Below are 15,437 nucleotides of genomic sequence, written 5' to 3'. Positions count from 1 at the left end.
CTGGCCCAAGTAGGTGATGATCGTGAAATTTTTAAAGCTTGAGTGAGCAATATGTTCCTGTCTGCCACCGACTACGTATTGGACAACAGCCCCCGATATCAAAGTACGAATTCTCGTCGACTCCGCTCCATCCTCTCAAACAGGATATGCATAACCCCCTCAGTACATCGCCCAACCACCACTGGCACTAATAACCTGCCCACTAACCCACGAACTCTCAGGACCAGCAAGCCACGACACAATCCTCGCAACCTCCTCCACCGTCCCCGTCCGATTCTCCACCGGCGTCTGCCGCCTCTGCATCTCCACCAGCTCCTTGGGAATCTTATCCAACATATCGCTCTCCACCGGCCCGGGCGCAACACAATTCACGGTCGTCCCATTCCTCCCCAACTCCCGCGCCCAAACCCGCGTCAGACCCTCAAGCGCAGCTTTGGAGGAGCAATACAGCCCCAACCCAGGGAACCCTTGCCGTCCGCCAACGGAGCCGATATTGATAATGCGTGCCTCCTTTGGGGCCAGGCGCGGGAGAAGGGCCTGGGTTAGGAGGAGCGGCGCGCGGACGTTGAGGTCGTATACTTTTGCAAAGTCGGCGGTGGTGATGTTTCCTAGCGGCGCGTTGAGTTCTGTGCCGGCGTTGTTGATTAGGATGTCGATGTGGGCGTCTGGGCCGAGCCAGGCGTCGAGGGCAGCGAGGACTGCGGCGGGGGCGGTTTCTGAGGAGAGGTCTGCTTTGCAGGATACTGCGGAGGGGGTGTGTGGGAGGGAGGTGATTTGTGTGATGAGGGATTGGACTTTGGGGGCGCTTGAGTCGGAGGTGTAGAGGAGCATGACCTGTTGTTAGTGAGCGAATGCAGCAGTAGGAGGGTGGGACGTTGGAGGGACTTACGGATGCGCCTTTGCGTGCGAGGTCTAGAGCCATGCCTGCGCCGAGTCCGCGGGATGCTCCTGTGACGATTGCCGTCTTTCCTATAAGTGGTGTCATTTTAGGAATGTCTTGGTGATGAAGTCGTGGTATATTGGTCTTGATGAAGTTGATAGTGTGCTTTAGATAGATGAATTCAACCGAGGATTCATTGATGCTTTATATAAGATTCCAATGACGGCCGCTTTGAATGCAGCTTACTTTCGCAAGACGGCAGTCTCATTCGTGCAGCCCCGTCTTACCTACCGTATAAGTCGGTATCACGGGCCGTGGTCGTCGTGTATCGGCGATCGGGGCTCCGCATCCCCGACATTGCTTAACGCCGATCGGGATCTCACAGCTCCCTCGCCGCATGGCCATCGGCGAAGGAAGAGGAGGATCGCCGCCCTTGACGGAATCCTGCATGTGGTGCTTAAGTACCTTAGTACCTAAACCAATCACTTCTTAGCTAACACTTGCGGTAGATCAATCAACAGCCGCCGTCAATGTGGTCTGGTAAGTTTTTAAGGAATCCTTATCTTCCTCCCTGAACTTGAGTGAATTTAGCTTTTCTGCAGGTAAAGTATTGTTGCTACCAAAGAGCCTAACCCTTCATTCAGGAGGTTGTTTGCGGAAGTTGCCCACCTGATATTATTGGAAGTTTTCAAGAACTGCGGAGAGTGCTTCTTCGATGGATCACTATGGGTGTGAAATCTTCAAACGTCATTGGATTGAAGTTTTGCGGTGCCACAATTAGCTCGAACCGCAGTCACTCCAATGGGCTCGCCAGGAGAGTTTCATTCAGTGTAAAATACTGCAGGAATGAAACACTTAATTTGGTGTATTAGACATAATATTCTGTTACAAATTACACCTTGTGGCACGACTGAACTGATAAACTATCCAGGGGTTTCCATCCCTTGTGCGCCTCCTCATAAGTTGATAGAATACACGGCGACACGCCAACTTTTCCAATAGGAAGGCAACACGGTCAAAATCAAAAGGTAGTCTGCAGCTTCGGATAGTCCTTGGCCCGCGCCTGTAGGTCCGCAAAGATGGAAGCCGAGTCGTCACCAGAGAGGTGCTCCATGCGCTTTTCGTCCTCTTCGGCAATCTCCTCGAGAACGTCCTCTGGGTTCTCCTTGCCAGCTTTGACGTCTTTGGACTTTGGCTCGACGGCGTTCCCGATTCCAGACTGGCCAATGAGGAGGAATTGAGCATAGGGGTAGTCGAGATGCTCGGGCTTGGTGTTTGTCCACCGCAGGTCGCGGAAGTCGTCCTTGATACTAGATGTCAACCTGTCAGCGCTCCACCTCAGCCTTAGGGGGGGATTGATCCTGATCTTATGTACCTGTCTGGGAAGTCGGGAGTCTGATCGAGACTAGCGTTTGCAGGGCCCTTCTTGTAAGGATTCTTCGTGCTCAAGATGAAGCTCCCCTTCTCCTTGAGTCCAAGCTCCTTCTGCACCTCGCCAAGGTCAGACGGCAGGGTAAGCATGTACGCGAGATGGCTATCGCTTCCAGTAGAGGTGATCACGTAGACGCCCTCTCCAGCCGGTGTGGCAGCAGGCGCATGCGATACGCCAGACTTGGTCTGGTTATCAGCACCAGAGAGGAACTCCTCCTTTAGCTCAGCAAAGGAGGCGCCTGCCTTTTCGACAAAGACCATGAACTTGTCGCGTTCGGTCTCGGGAAAGACCTTCTTCGGCAGGGCCAGCAGGCGCGTGTTGCCCGCGTCGCCAATGGGACCGTCGCCTAGCTTGGAGTCTGTACCGATGGGGCGGAGGATCATGTAACTGCGGGCGATATCATCTATTTCCTCGGCCCCGTCGGTGTTGACACGGGCACGGAAGAAAAAGTAGATGATTCCCTTTTCGAGAATGGCGGAGGGGACCTTGTCCTTCTCGCCCGTCTTCTCTGCAGACTCTCCGTCCTTTGACTTCGCTTCTGGCTTATTCTCTGTCGTGGCTTCTTCGGTATTTTGCTCTTCATCTTCCTTTTCTGCTTCCTCTACCTCCTCCACCTTTTCTGCCATGGCGGCCTCTTCTTCCTTGGTCGGCTCCTCTGGCTTCGTCGAGTCGTTGGTGGCCTTTTCTTCACCATCCTTCATCTCCGTGTCGGCGGCATCTTCCTTTGCCCCAGTCTCCTCTTTGGTCTTTCCGGTTTCTGCGTCGTCCTTCTTCTCAAAGGCCTCGTCAATGGTGGTCTGACGAGCGGAATCATCATCCGACTTCTTCGCACGCTTGGCGTCGGGGGATCCGCTGGCAGCGTCTTTTTCGATGCTACGTTTCTCACCAGCCGCAGTTGAAGAATCTGCGAGGCCATTGGGATCGGCGGCACTGTTGGCGCGCGATCTTGTTCTTGTAGTGACCATGGTGTAAATCGATGGTGGTGGCAAGATGTGTAGTTGGATGATATGAGTGGATTTCTTTCTTTCTGGGAAGAAGAACAAAGCTTAGGAGAGGTCAATTGGGCTTGTTTGGTACGTTAATCGCAGTAAAGAAAGAGGAGAGAGTTGAGAGGGAAAGAAAAGGTGTCGAAAAGTGCTGGTTACTGTGGTGAGCAAACAGCTTCGAGGCGGAATGCGCGCGACTGGGCCAGTCCCGTCTAATAGAGTCCTGATGTCATCGGCGTGCAGTCGCACGCGTCGCGTTTCTTTTTAGGATAGGCAGGTAACCGCCATTATGTAACCCGACGCTCTTTCTGTGACGTGCCACGGTTCCATCTCGCGAATTCGTCGCTTTCGTGTCTTTTCTTCCACCATCAGGGGCGCTGATGATTGTTGTTCCATGTAAGTGGCAGGATGTCGCTTTGAAACCTTTGTGTAAGTCAACGTCGGCCTCACGAACGCGATCATCAAGTTGAGCGTCGCGCGCTGTCGTCTAATAATCTTATGGTCTCATCAATTCTAGAAACACCAATGAATTTTTTCAGATCTAACTTCGAATTCGAGCAAACTTGAGAATCAATCTTCTTATCGATGAGATTAGTAAAGCGGCATGCCAGGTTTCGCGTCTTGGTGATTGCGAGCTGACTTAAAAGGCGCTCCCAAACATCACCGGCAAGGCAAAGACGGCTAAAATTGCGTCTCAATCGACCGACGGGTAAACGAAGCATGCCGCCTCGCGATCGCAGCTTCGAAAGACGAGCTGCATTGACATCGCGGTCGCTCTGGTCGCGGTCAGCGCTTGCTCAGTCGCGGGCGGCCTTCGTCAGGGGCGGCTCGAAGGCTGGTCCCCGCCTTAGGCACGGAACTGACCTCGACCATCAACAACAAGCATCTCATCCCCGATGGCACAATTGGCTAGCGCGTCAGACTGTTAATCTGGAGGTTGGTGGTTCGAGCCCACCTCGGGGAGTTTCAGTGGTTAGATTCCACATCTCAGAGTGCTCTCACCGTTCTTTTTGCACTCTTCCACCACTTTGGACACGTTTTGGAAGCCTTTGACCCCCATCTTCCCTCCACTGAACGGTTATCCCGCGCTCTTGTCTCCCTCCATTCCTACGTGGCCCAGCCTTCATAGCATTAAGGCGCAATTCATTAACTCGTACTTGTTTCCAGCAATTAGGTACCGGCTTTTTCTTTGAGCCATTCAGTCGACGAACCATGCCTAGTGCATGTCGTAACGCGTCATGCACCGAATGCATGGCTCATAAGTTTTTTAGGTAGTGAGGTTTGAACTTTTTGTTTGCGCGATCCGCCCCGCGCATCAGAAATTGGTCACCGAGAACCTCGAAAACGAATTGGCGTGGGGTGCCTTGTGCGACAGCCTCCGTATCCGGCTCCTTGACGGGTATCTCGAATTTGAACCATGTCCCTTCCTTTGGCACAATCTTGATGTCGTTTTTTGGTGTTATAATTTCGAATGCAAACTTGCCGTCTTTGATGATGATGCCCTTAATACCAACCCGACTTGGACAGGAGCTACGCGACACTTCAACCGCAGCCCCGTGGAACTCGGCAGCGCTTAGTTTTGCCGACGCAGAAGGGCCGCCATTGTAGAGCTCAGAGCCCAATATTTCCTCAATGTAGCCCAGCCAAAGGCGGTGGAGGGGCTCGAAGATGGAGTATTTTTGGCCCTCGCGAGGTACTTCGTAAAGGCCGCGCCTGTGTCTTTCGCGAGCCGAGAGTGGCTTCGGCTTGAGCTTTTGTTTCCTTTTTGATTCCTCGCGGGCCTTGCGACGGGTCTCTCGGGCGTTTGACGGTGGTGGTGGCGAGCTTGGTCTAAGGTAGAGCGGTCTGTACTGGATTTTCTCGGAAAAGAGGCGGTTGGCGCTGTCGGGAGAGTGTGCCCGGGCGAGGAGAGCCTGCGTAATGGGCTGGTTTGAGGGGGCCATTTTGTTCCCCAAGTCTGATAGAAGTCTGCACGCGTTCAATACGAGCAGGATGTTGTTGCGTCCTGGTGTAGGTGTGCTGGCGCAAAAAGTCGCGAAGGTGGTGATTGCTTGTCAAAATGCAAGAGTCAAGGTTGGCGCTGGAAAGATGGAAAATTAAATGTTAGTGCCTCCAGATTATGGGTGGGTACGTATCTAACTCCAATTGGTGGCAGGCACCAGAAGCAGGGTGGCTCCTGCAGCAGCAACATGGATGGTTAGTGTTTGTTCACATGCCGAAGCCGCTAAATGCCACTTGAGCAGGAGCTCGGCTTAACAGAGGCGGGCAGGTGGCACTTGACCTCAACGGTCCACCAAGAATTCCCCCCCAGAACCCGGAGGGCAATGACAATGCGACTTGGAGGCTCTCCGGCGCATCTTCCACACCACACACATCACCCAGTCTCCTTTTCTCCAAGTCCCAACAGTCCGTCACTTCTCCAACGCCATCTTGCGACTTTGATCGAGGGACCCGAGACACAAGAACGGTAGTCTCGATCCTCCGCCGTGTACTTCCACTGTCGGCAATGGCAAGGGACCTTTGACGGACTGTTTCGGAGCATCCCAGAACGACCAAGCTAGCACTGATATCAACAACCACGGACAGACGGGCCGAGGTTCGACGATCTACAATTCCCACGCGCCCTCTTTCCCCGACCTTACCTCACTCAATACCCCACGAACACCTCGAAGACGTCACAAACTGACCAGACTCGCACCACATTCTCGAATCCTCACCCAACAATGGCGAAGAACGACGACTCGGCGCCGGATCTGAAGATCCTCGGCGACCAAATCACCCTTCAACCTAGCGGCTACATCAAGCCCTCCCAGCCACGCGATGACGAAAAGGAAGAGGCTCTGATGAAGCACATGGCACGCTTTCGCCAGGAACCGTTACAGTATGTACCACCTGCGCGCCGGCCCGCCTCCCACTGGATTCAGCCTCAACGTCGATCCAGGAACAAGGCTAATTTATTTTCTCCATACTAGATTCCTCCGCGAAGTCTCTCTATATGTCTCCGGCACCGGCTGGCGAGCCTACGATAATGCTATCGGCCAACCCATCTTTTATTCCGGCTTTAGCGACAAGATGAAGGAAGCCGTGCTCTCGGCGCCCTTATTGCAGTCACGCATCGCGGATCTCGCTGAAAAGCGTGTCGCTGTCGAGGAAAAAGAAGGGCTGTTGAACAAGCAAGACAAAGACTTTGCCATGAAGCGCGCACGCAGACGAGCTGTCATTGAGTCTGGTATCCAAGAGGTGGCTGACAAGATGACGGACGACATGATTTGCAAGTTTGAGAGCAAGACCTTCATCAGAAGCGCATACTATCTCGTCACCCAGTTGACGTTGCGGGCCTATAACCAAGGCATCCACGTCTCTAGCGAAGAGGTTCTGCGACTGAGAAAGGTTGCTGAAGAGGCCGAAAAGAAGAAGCAGAGCATCATATTCCTGCCCTGCCATCGATCGCACGTCGACTATGTTTCCCTCCAGCTTATCTGCTACCGCCTTGGTCTCGGCTTGCCCGTCGTCGTAGCTGGCGACAACCTGAACTTTCCTCTTGTAGGAAGCTTCTTGCAGCATGCCGGTGCCATGTGGATTCGGAGAGCGTTTGGCGATGACATTCTCTACACTACTCTCGTGCAAACGTATATCGACACGCTGCTGCAAGGTGGCTACAACTTTGAATGTTTCATCGAGGGTGGCCGCTCAAGGACAGGAAAGTTGTTGCCTCCCAAGTTTGGTATCCTTAGCTTCATTCTGGACAGTATTCTCTCAGGTCGCGTGGAGGACGCCATCATCTGCCCAGTGAGCACGCAGTACGACAAGGTCATTGAAACCGAGGGCTATGTTACCGAGCTGTTGGGCGTGCCCAAAAAGAAAGAGAACCTGGCGGACTTCCTTTCCGGGGGTTCTTCAGTCTTGTCTCTGAGACTTGGCCGAGTTGACGTCAGGTTCCACGAGCCCTGGAGCTTGCGCGGCTTCATCAACGAGCAGCTCACGAGACTGGAAAGATTACCGACCGGCCTCAACATGGACACAAAGAACCCCGAAAACACGGCTATCCGACAGAAGCTTCTTCGAATTTTAGGCTACAAGGTCTTATCGGACATCAATGATGTCTCTGTCGTCATGCCTACAGCCTTGATTGGCACCGTCTTGCTCACTCTGAGAGGTAGGGGTGTAGGCAAGACTGAACTTGAGCGACGCGTTCTGTGGCTCACCGACCGTGTGCGGGCAAAGGGTGGCAGAGTCGCTCACTTTGGAGCTGCGCCCCTCTCGGACATTATCGAACGCGGTCTCGATGTTCTGGGCAAGGAGCTGGTTGGCGTCGTGAAAGACCTTCCAGAGCCTACCTACTACGCTGTTGATCGCTTCCAGCTGTCCTTCTATCGGAACATGACTATTCATCTGTTCATTTCGGAGGCTATTGTCAGCGCCGCCATGTACATGAAGGTGAAGCAGGGTGGTGGCCCGGCCATGCAGGATATCTCCTTCCAAGAGCTGCAAGACCAGATTCAGTTCCTGTCATCACTGTTCCGTGGAGAGTTCATCTTCCCGAGTGAAGGTCTAGCTGCCAACTTGGAAAAGACGCTGCGAGACCTGGAGGCGGACAAGGTGCTGAAATTGCACCGGGATGATCAGGGCAAGGTGGTTGTGGTAGGTCTTTCAGATCACGAGAGAGCTGTCGGACGGGAGAACTATGACTTTTACTGCTTCCTTATTTGGCCGTTTATCGAGGCTAGTTGGCTTGCAGCTGTCTCGTTGATGGGCTTGTCGCCGCCTCTGGGCCAGAAGGATGACATCTGGATTGAGGTTGCAAAAGCCCAGGGCAGTGCACAAGTGGTAAGTGGACTACTATGAGTATTACATATGGTATTTATGGCTAACACCCCCCAGCTCGGCAAGACACTCTACCACCAAGGCGATCTTAGCTACTTTGAGGCGGTCAACAAAGAGACGTTGAAGAACGCCTACCAACGATTTGAGGAAGAAGGTATCCTTCAGGTTGTCAAGTCAAAAGACCCCAAGGTTCCTCCACGTCTACGTCTCGACCCAGAATGGCGCCCCTCTCGCGATCCGGGGACCGGCACCCTTAACGCCTCTGGTCGCCTGTGGGACTTTACCGAGAAGATCGCTTCCAGTCGTCGTGAGGGAAAGAATCGTCGTGATGGCGCTACTGTCAGTACTCGGGTGCTCCGTCTGACCGACTTGCTGGGAAGCAAACTATTTGATGCTGCCAGAAACATTGACGGCAAGGGAGTGTCGCCCCTGTTGAGTGTCGAAGACGCGCGGCAGTTGAAGAAAAGCGTCAAGGAGCAAAGGAGGCGCAGATCTCTGGAGAACCGCGCGCACCTGTAAATGATGTATTACTGTAATCGTGTCAAGTCAAGCGTGATGATCTTATGATAGTATTTGTTAGCTGCAAAGCATGGCATTCTTGGAGATTATAAGAAGTCTATATAGCATTATGCGGTAAAATAGTGATAGTACTTTGCCTTCAATTCTTATCCAAATACAGCCCACCAAGTCGCTCCTTACTGGGTATTAGGCTTGAGAATAATGTTGTCAATGAGACGTACTGCAGGACCGTCGTTATGACCAAGGTCCTCGCCGGGCTGCGGCTCCTCCACCGGCAGCATCTTCACAGCGCCGCTCAGTATACCGCCCTTTGTCGGCACAACAGTGTCTATCTCCTGCATGGTGTCTGGGTCCGCCAGCGAGATGTAGTCCACCTCAAACAGTACCCTATCCTTGGGCGCCAGCTTCGACTGCTCCGCCAGGACGTCAGTCGTAACCTGATTCGCGGCGCCGAGGATCGTCTCCCGGTCCAGCGCGCCGCCCTGCTGGTACTTTTCTTCCGCCGCTTTCAGCGCGCGGTTCAGCACCGTCGCGACCTTGCGTCTGCGCTCGCCGAGGTAGACGTTCCGCGAGCTCAGGGCCAGGCCGTCGTCCGCGCGCGTCGTCTCGCCGATGACGACGTCCATGGGGAGCATGAAGTCTTCTACCATGCGGCGGATGACGACGGTCTGTTGTACGTCCTTTTGGCCAAAGTATACGCGCTCCGGCTGGACAATGTTGAACAGCTTCATGCACACCGTCGCGACGCCCCTGAAGAAGGTAGGTCTGCTCGCGCCTTCCAAGACCTCGCCCACAGGCGTAATCGTCACGAAGCTGCCTTTGCTGCTGACCTCTTGCCCCGGGAATCCAGAGGGATACATCTCCCCCGTCGTCGGCGCAAACACGGCGCTCACGCGGCCGAGCATATCCCCGTCGCCGGCCAACTCGCGGTCCAGGTTCCGTAGGATCTCGCTATCGCGCGCCCAGGTCACCGGGTAGGACGCCAGGTCCTCCGCGATGCCGAACTGGGCCGGGTTGACGTAGATGGAGACGACGACGTGGTGGTTCTCGCGGGCGGCGGCGCGGATGAGGGAGAGGTGGCCCTCGTGGAGGGCGCCCATTGTCGGGACGAGGCCGACGGAGCGGTAGTTTAGGACGTGGGGGCGGCGCCAGTGGCGGAGGGCGGAGACGGTGCGGAGGACGCGGATTGGACTTGAGGGGAGGGTTTCGGGGCCGCGTGACGGGTGGGAGGAGGAGGAGCATGCTGTTCGAAGCTGTTGCTGGGTGAGGGCTGTAGCGGCGCCGGGACGGGTTGTGCTTGCGCCCGCGGCGCGGAGGGTGCGGGCGAGCATTTTGGGTGGTTTTAGATTGTGGTAAATTATGAGAAATGAGGGATGAATTGGATTAGGGAGGAAGAAAGGGGATCGCGGCCATTGTGGAGGCGCAATGGCTTTGTAGAGTCATCCAAAGCTGTGATGGTTTCTGCGGCGGATTTTTGGGGACGACAGGAGGTTTGGTGGAGATGGAGGCGGCGGTCTCGGTGTTATCGGTGAGCTCGGTGAGCGAAGGGGGAGCTTGGGGAGCTTGTGTGGGTCCCTGCACGTGATTGGATGACATAAGCGGTCTTGAGGACAATGTGTGGGTTGTATCCGTCGAGAACCTTGATGGTTTCCGTGTGGGAGTTTCCGGAACCACAGACCGAGGACTTCACCGAGATGGGAGCCGAGCTTGATCGAGGTGAAGCCTCGGTGTGTACCCGCGTCGGGGAATTCGCAGCGGATATCCACTGAATAACCTCTCCAAACTTCCCGCTGTCACGGCCCTCCTCCCTGGTCTCCCATGCTCTCACCCTCCCATTTCCCCATCATCTCCTGTATCCCTTCTTTCCCATCTTTTCTATTATCAGCCGGCAATACCAAGGGTCGCACGAATGGTCCTTTGGTCAAAAGAAAGAAAACCATTCTGCAATGCTACACGAAGATAAATGGCCAGGTCAGTGCCTCGTACAACATGGCACCAGAGAACTCTCGTACAACACGAGCATGCGAGATACCCGTCGACCTTTTACTTCTTCGATTTTGGCTCGATTTACTCGGTCCCGCGATCTAATGACCATGAAATCGGCGCTACTCTGGTTAGGTTATGTCGCCTCCCCTTCCAAGCCTCACCCTCACTTCCACTTCCACTTTCACTTTCGCTTTTACTCTCACTCCCATTTTCGATTTAACTTTCCATATTCCTTCTTCTTTCTCCAGATTTTTCGAGAGTGATCAAAAAACTTCGGCTCCGTAAACTTCCCTATTTCATTTCTCCAGGCCTTGATACCGATTTGTCAAATCTCCTGTTTCACGCCTGGAGACACTTTCTTGGCATCTCGGCTCAGATGTAGCAGATTTCTCTCTCTGCCTTGCGCCTTTGTTTTTCTCCCCCTCCCCCTCCCTCCCCATTCTGCAAAGAGGACTGCTATGCGCTAGTACCGGGTAACTTCAGACGAAAAAACAGACGCAGGAGATCGAGGCTCGGCTTGCTGCAGGTTGGGGCTGCGGCGGGTGGAGGGGGAGGGGAGCCCAATCTCCCGGCCGATTAAACCCTGAATGTCACACAACATCCGTGGACTCGATGATGATGGCGTAGAGCAAATGGCTGAAATGCTTGGTGATTTGCCAAGTCCACCGTCCACAACGTGAGCGTACGTGTACAGACAAGTTGCAGGAAGGCCAAGAGTGCCACAAAAGTGACAAGACGACTCGAGATGCAGCATCTGGGCTCATCTCCCGTCCCCCGCCAAGGTGTTCCCGATCAGCCTGGGCGTCGGCTGGAGATGACGAATACAGAGTGACAGGAGTTGAAATATAAAAATCACCAAGAGACTTGGCGGGCTCTTTCTTCTTTGCCACTGCAGTATCATTGTGTCAAGTAGTCGCAAAGGCCCCACGAACCCCCCCGCCCGGAGCCGGGACGTCCGTCACAGCTAACATAACCCTTGACAGTGACGGTAAGGTAGTTGAAGGAAGGACTGGCGTTGGGAGCCTCTGCCCCAGGAATGCCTACCCGCGAAGGGGCAAGGCAAAAACTTCCCGAGAAGCTTATCCCTTCCCGCTTGAGAAATATGAGCCTTCCTGGTTTCTTGTTCCGGAACAGAGGATCCCCTCCCCTTGGGTTGGTTAGCAACCTCCTTTGAGGTTGTGGGGGACCGGCGGCTGCGGCGGGATGCAAGGCGAGGCATAACGAAGGGGGAGAGTATGGATACACTGCACTTTCATCGCAACAAAGTCCTGTTCAAGCTGGGGAGAGAATTGTGATCACGGATGGATGGGCAGAGTGGCACAAAGCTGGCTGCTGATGCTGCTGCCGTTCCTCCACATACTCGCTTTCCACGGCCGGAAAAGCAAAAGGCTACACAACCTTGTGTTCCCGAGCCGCTGAGTGAGTTCAAGATAATGTGGTGCTTGCATCGACCTTCCAACAGCACGCACCCGCATTCGCTTTCGAATCCTGTCATTGTTCCGACCCGGGCACTATCGGATGAAGGCTCGCTTCTGGCTGCTTCTGCTGCTAATAGGTATTGCTACAAATTTCACTCGGGAGCCAGAAACCTAGAATACATCATGCTGCATTTCTGACATTTTTTCTGTGCCTTGCCCGCTCGGCTTACATTACGGACGGAAAACAAAGAACAAAAGGCTATCATAACCATCACCCTGTTCGGACAGGGCTTCTCTGGCGAATTTGTTTCACTTTGGTTCGTCTGGTGGGCAAGTTTCGTAACCCGCCGCTCGGGGTCGGGGAGGGGTGCGCTTGGCAGAATACAGCAACATTGATTCTCTTGGCATTTTATGTGCAAGCAGCAATCTTGGCTCTTGGACGGTAACGCAGTGCTCGGCAAACCGAGCAGCCGGCGGGAGAAGGCGGGGAGAGAAGGGGGACTATGAGCGTCCCATGGCCCGGTGGTAACTCTGACAGAAAAGTCCCAGAGAGAAGGGCAGCGGCGAGAGGTCGGACGAAAATACTGCGAGGAGAGGGTCAAGACGCTTCGGAGCTTCGAGTTGACACACCTTAATTCTACGCTCTTGGGCTCTGGAGACGACCGAAAAACTCAGAAAGGCAACGAGACCCGATGGGAAAGGCAACCTAACTCTGAACTGTGCTCTGAATTGTGTTTATTCTGGGAGAGAGAGGGATGGCAGCCTGTAGTTGGGACACTTTGGGCGTGGCGTAAAGACCAAACGAAACATGGGCAAAAGCTTCCCCGAATGGCCCCCTCAAGGAACGAACCTTGCTTGCTTGAGCCTATATTCGCAACCACTGACACTGTTAAGGTGAGGTGGGCGAATACGGCTGTAGGGTTTCCATGCTATTGAGCAGACTGCATACACCGACAAACTGGGTTAATGACTGGGGAGGTGTCGCGAGACACTTTTCCCACTTCGGCTCTACTCGCCCCCTCCAACAACTGTGACATGAGCAACGACTCGCTTCATTCGGCTGATGCTTTTCAATCTCGCTCGGTCTTGCTAATTTTGTTCGACAACCCTGTTGAGGCTCTGGCTATAGTTACCAGCATAATAAGTCTGGTATACCATACGGCTTTCCTAGCCAATTACGTAGTTTTTCGTCGACTGTGGTCTTTCTGTTTTGGCGCGCGGCCGGCACCGCCTATGGGATCGACGTACCCGGGGCAAGGGAGAATTGAGGTTGCGCCGGGGCATGGCGATCAAACCGTCCCGAGCGGCCTGGAGCAAAACAACTCGGCCGGCGGCGGCGGGGAGGAAATGGAATGTTGGGGTGGTCCACTGAGTTACTGGAAGTGGACGGGCAGGCAGGCATCCTTGGAGGGAAGAGAGATAGAACATGAGATAATCGGGAGCATCTGGCATGATGGTGGACGTCAAAACAAACCTGGGCGAGAATACGACGTTCCGCGACTAACATACGCCAGCTGCTGGCGAAGGCCGCGAATCACCCTTCTCGAGTCCCCACACTCACTACGCAGCAATGGAAACAGAAACCGCAACAAGAAGCGGTGCTGGACCTCTAGGCTCTGCTGAGAATCAGGCGGAAGCATCATCAAGCGGATGCAACTGCAACTCGTCCCGTAAAACGATGCCAATCATGCCAGGGCCCAGGGGCTAAGAGGGTTATAGTTGCTATTGCGCGGCCCTGACGATGAATGATGTCCATTACCTGTGGAGTGCGCGCGCGCCGAGAGAACTGTCATGGTCAAACAAGGGCTCATGATGGGTCAATAATTCCAAAAGAATCCACGGCCAAGCCTTCTTTTGCCTGGTTTGGCGGTTGGCCTTGAGTGACGATGATACAAAGACGCCATAATACTGCGTACGCACTGACGATGGCCACATTGGAATTTCTGGGCAGAGTTGCCAATGGATGGTCTCGGCATTCTGGGAAGCAAGAGAAGCCGAAGCAGTCCTGTAACAGTGACAGAGAAGCTCGAGAGAAACACGGACGGACGGGGGCCCTGTTCGAGCTCAGGAGTTATCCCTGAGCTCGAGAGAGAAAACCATTCGTCTTTCGCAGTCGGAGAATATTCGACTTCTCCAACGGGGAATTAGGATGACGAGCTTCCGAATGATTTGAAGATGGAAAAGAAGCGAGGAAACATCAAAAAGGAAGCATTTGGGACGGAACAACCTGTAGATGACAGGGTCCAAGTCACTTCACCATCAGGATTTAGGTAGGTACCGGAAAATGGTGTGGGAAGCTGGCTGTGCTCTTTGGCTGAGGCGCGCTGTTCCAGCCCTTCGACCATGATTCTAGCGGCACCTGGAACCCCGGAAAGGCGGATCTGCAACACCAGTCCCGCGCAAGGTACGGGCATGTGGGAGTGGGAAGTGCATGAGGGAGATGAGCGAGGATGATTGGGTGAAGGAGCCGTGTGCTGTGGCTGTGTGTGTGCGCTTCTGCTACATGGTCCGAGAGACGCGGGTCTCGGAACAAGGATCGCGAGTTGATCTGGTCTTGATCCTCGTCATTCCTCAATAGCATCTACTGTGTGATGTCGACTGTGTAGGTTATGGATAACTTTGGCTGAGTGGTTGTCGCTTTGAGTGTGCAACACTGGTAAGTCTTGGAGAAACTGCATGGTCATTAGTTTACGGAATAGGAGACAAGGAGCCGATCTTGCGCTAGATTTCTATCTCGTCTCTCGTCTTCATCGGCCCGGCATAGTCTCTCTCTTTCAGCTGGCCAGCAACTCGATCAGCAGTTTAGAACGGATAACCGGCGCCGAAAGGCGGATATCCCGAGCTTAGGCTAGGTTAGATGATGGAGCACGTCGGACCACGGCCGTGTTGCTTAAGAGAAGTCTCCTTTCTTCGAGTCTTTCTCAGTAGATGTTTCTTCTCTGACAATCACTCGCACAACGACACACACACGACGTCAACACCTGCTCAATCCCAGCTCTCTATAGCCAACGTGATCGTCACTATCAAAACAGGTACGGACCTCTGAACCACAGACTTCCTGTGGCTGTCACCATCGGCAAACGCTTCTTCCATCTTAAAAAGTGGAACCAAGGGACCGCTCCAGTTTTAGAAGATCCCACACAGAAAGTGCTAAATCAAGCGAGAGGAGGAACGTTTGGTTACGTTGTGGATGGTGTGCTGAGATCGAGACACGCCCGTGTGGTGCGTCCATCACACACGTCCTACGCGGCTGTGTCTCTCTCTCGCCCTCTCTGTTCCTCGACAGTCTGTTAGGTTGGTAGTCTGCCCAGCTCACTTCTCTCCTCTCTGCATCTGGGGACACACCCACAGGTCATCCATCCTCGCTCGCACTGCCCTCCTTCGCCCCAAGT

General features: G+C 54.0%; 6 protein-coding genes across 6 annotated transcripts; 2 read left to right on the top strand and 4 right to left on the bottom strand.

Annotated features, from left to right (window-relative positions):
- Window positions 1-98: 98 nt before the first annotated feature.
- CCOS01_09984 (3-oxoacyl-(acyl-carrier-protein) reductase) lies at window positions 99-985 on the bottom strand (the record flags this gene model as incomplete). The annotated part of the gene is made up of 3 exons (XM_060458141.1): window positions 99-134; window positions 208-834; window positions 890-985. The coding sequence occupies 3 exons, from the start codon at window positions 983-985 to the stop codon at window positions 99-101; spliced, it is 759 nt and encodes a 252-aa protein (XP_060311306.1).
- Window positions 986-1,901: 916 nt separating this feature from the next.
- CCOS01_09983 (uncharacterized protein) lies at window positions 1,902-3,277 on the bottom strand (the record flags this gene model as incomplete). Its single annotated transcript, XM_060458140.1, has 2 exons — window positions 1,902-2,190; window positions 2,256-3,277. 2 exons carry the CDS (start codon window positions 3,275-3,277, stop codon window positions 1,902-1,904), a joined length of 1,311 nt encoding a protein of 436 aa, XP_060311305.1.
- Window positions 3,278-4,554: 1,277 nt separating this feature from the next.
- CCOS01_09982 (ribonuclease P protein subunit p29) lies at window positions 4,555-5,241 on the bottom strand (the record flags this gene model as incomplete). Its single annotated transcript, XM_060458139.1, has 1 exon — window positions 4,555-5,241. One exon carries the CDS (start codon window positions 5,239-5,241, stop codon window positions 4,555-4,557), a length of 687 nt encoding a protein of 228 aa, XP_060311304.1.
- Window positions 5,242-6,021: 780 nt separating this feature from the next.
- CCOS01_09981 (acyltransferase) lies at window positions 6,022-8,641 on the top strand (the record flags this gene model as incomplete). Its single annotated transcript, XM_060458138.1, has 3 exons — window positions 6,022-6,179; window positions 6,271-8,125; window positions 8,180-8,641. The coding sequence occupies 3 exons, from the start codon at window positions 6,022-6,024 to the stop codon at window positions 8,639-8,641; spliced, it is 2,475 nt and encodes an 824-aa protein (XP_060311303.1).
- A 176-nt stretch (window positions 8,642-8,817) lies between these two features.
- On the bottom strand, window positions 8,818-9,972 carry CCOS01_09980 (pantoate-beta-alanine ligase; the record flags this gene model as incomplete). Its single annotated transcript, XM_060458137.1, has 1 exon — window positions 8,818-9,972. The coding sequence occupies one exon, from the start codon at window positions 9,970-9,972 to the stop codon at window positions 8,818-8,820; it is 1,155 nt and encodes a 384-aa protein (XP_060311302.1).
- A 3,306-nt stretch (window positions 9,973-13,278) lies between these two features.
- On the top strand, window positions 13,279-13,668 carry CCOS01_09979 (uncharacterized protein; the record flags this gene model as incomplete). Its single annotated transcript, XM_060458136.1, has 1 exon — window positions 13,279-13,668. The coding sequence occupies one exon, from the start codon at window positions 13,279-13,281 to the stop codon at window positions 13,666-13,668; it is 390 nt and encodes a 129-aa protein (XP_060311301.1).
- Window positions 13,669-15,437: the final 1,769 nt, after the last annotated feature.

The sequence above is a fragment of the Colletotrichum costaricense genome (genome assembly GCF_030867565.1).
Source record: "Colletotrichum costaricense strain IMI 309622 chromosome Unknown Scaffold_10.1, whole genome shotgun sequence".
NCBI lineage: Eukaryota > Fungi > Ascomycota > Sordariomycetes > Glomerellales > Glomerellaceae > Colletotrichum > Colletotrichum costaricense.
Note: the sequence above shows the minus strand (reverse complement) of the source record. Positions and strands in the feature narration are given on the sequence as shown.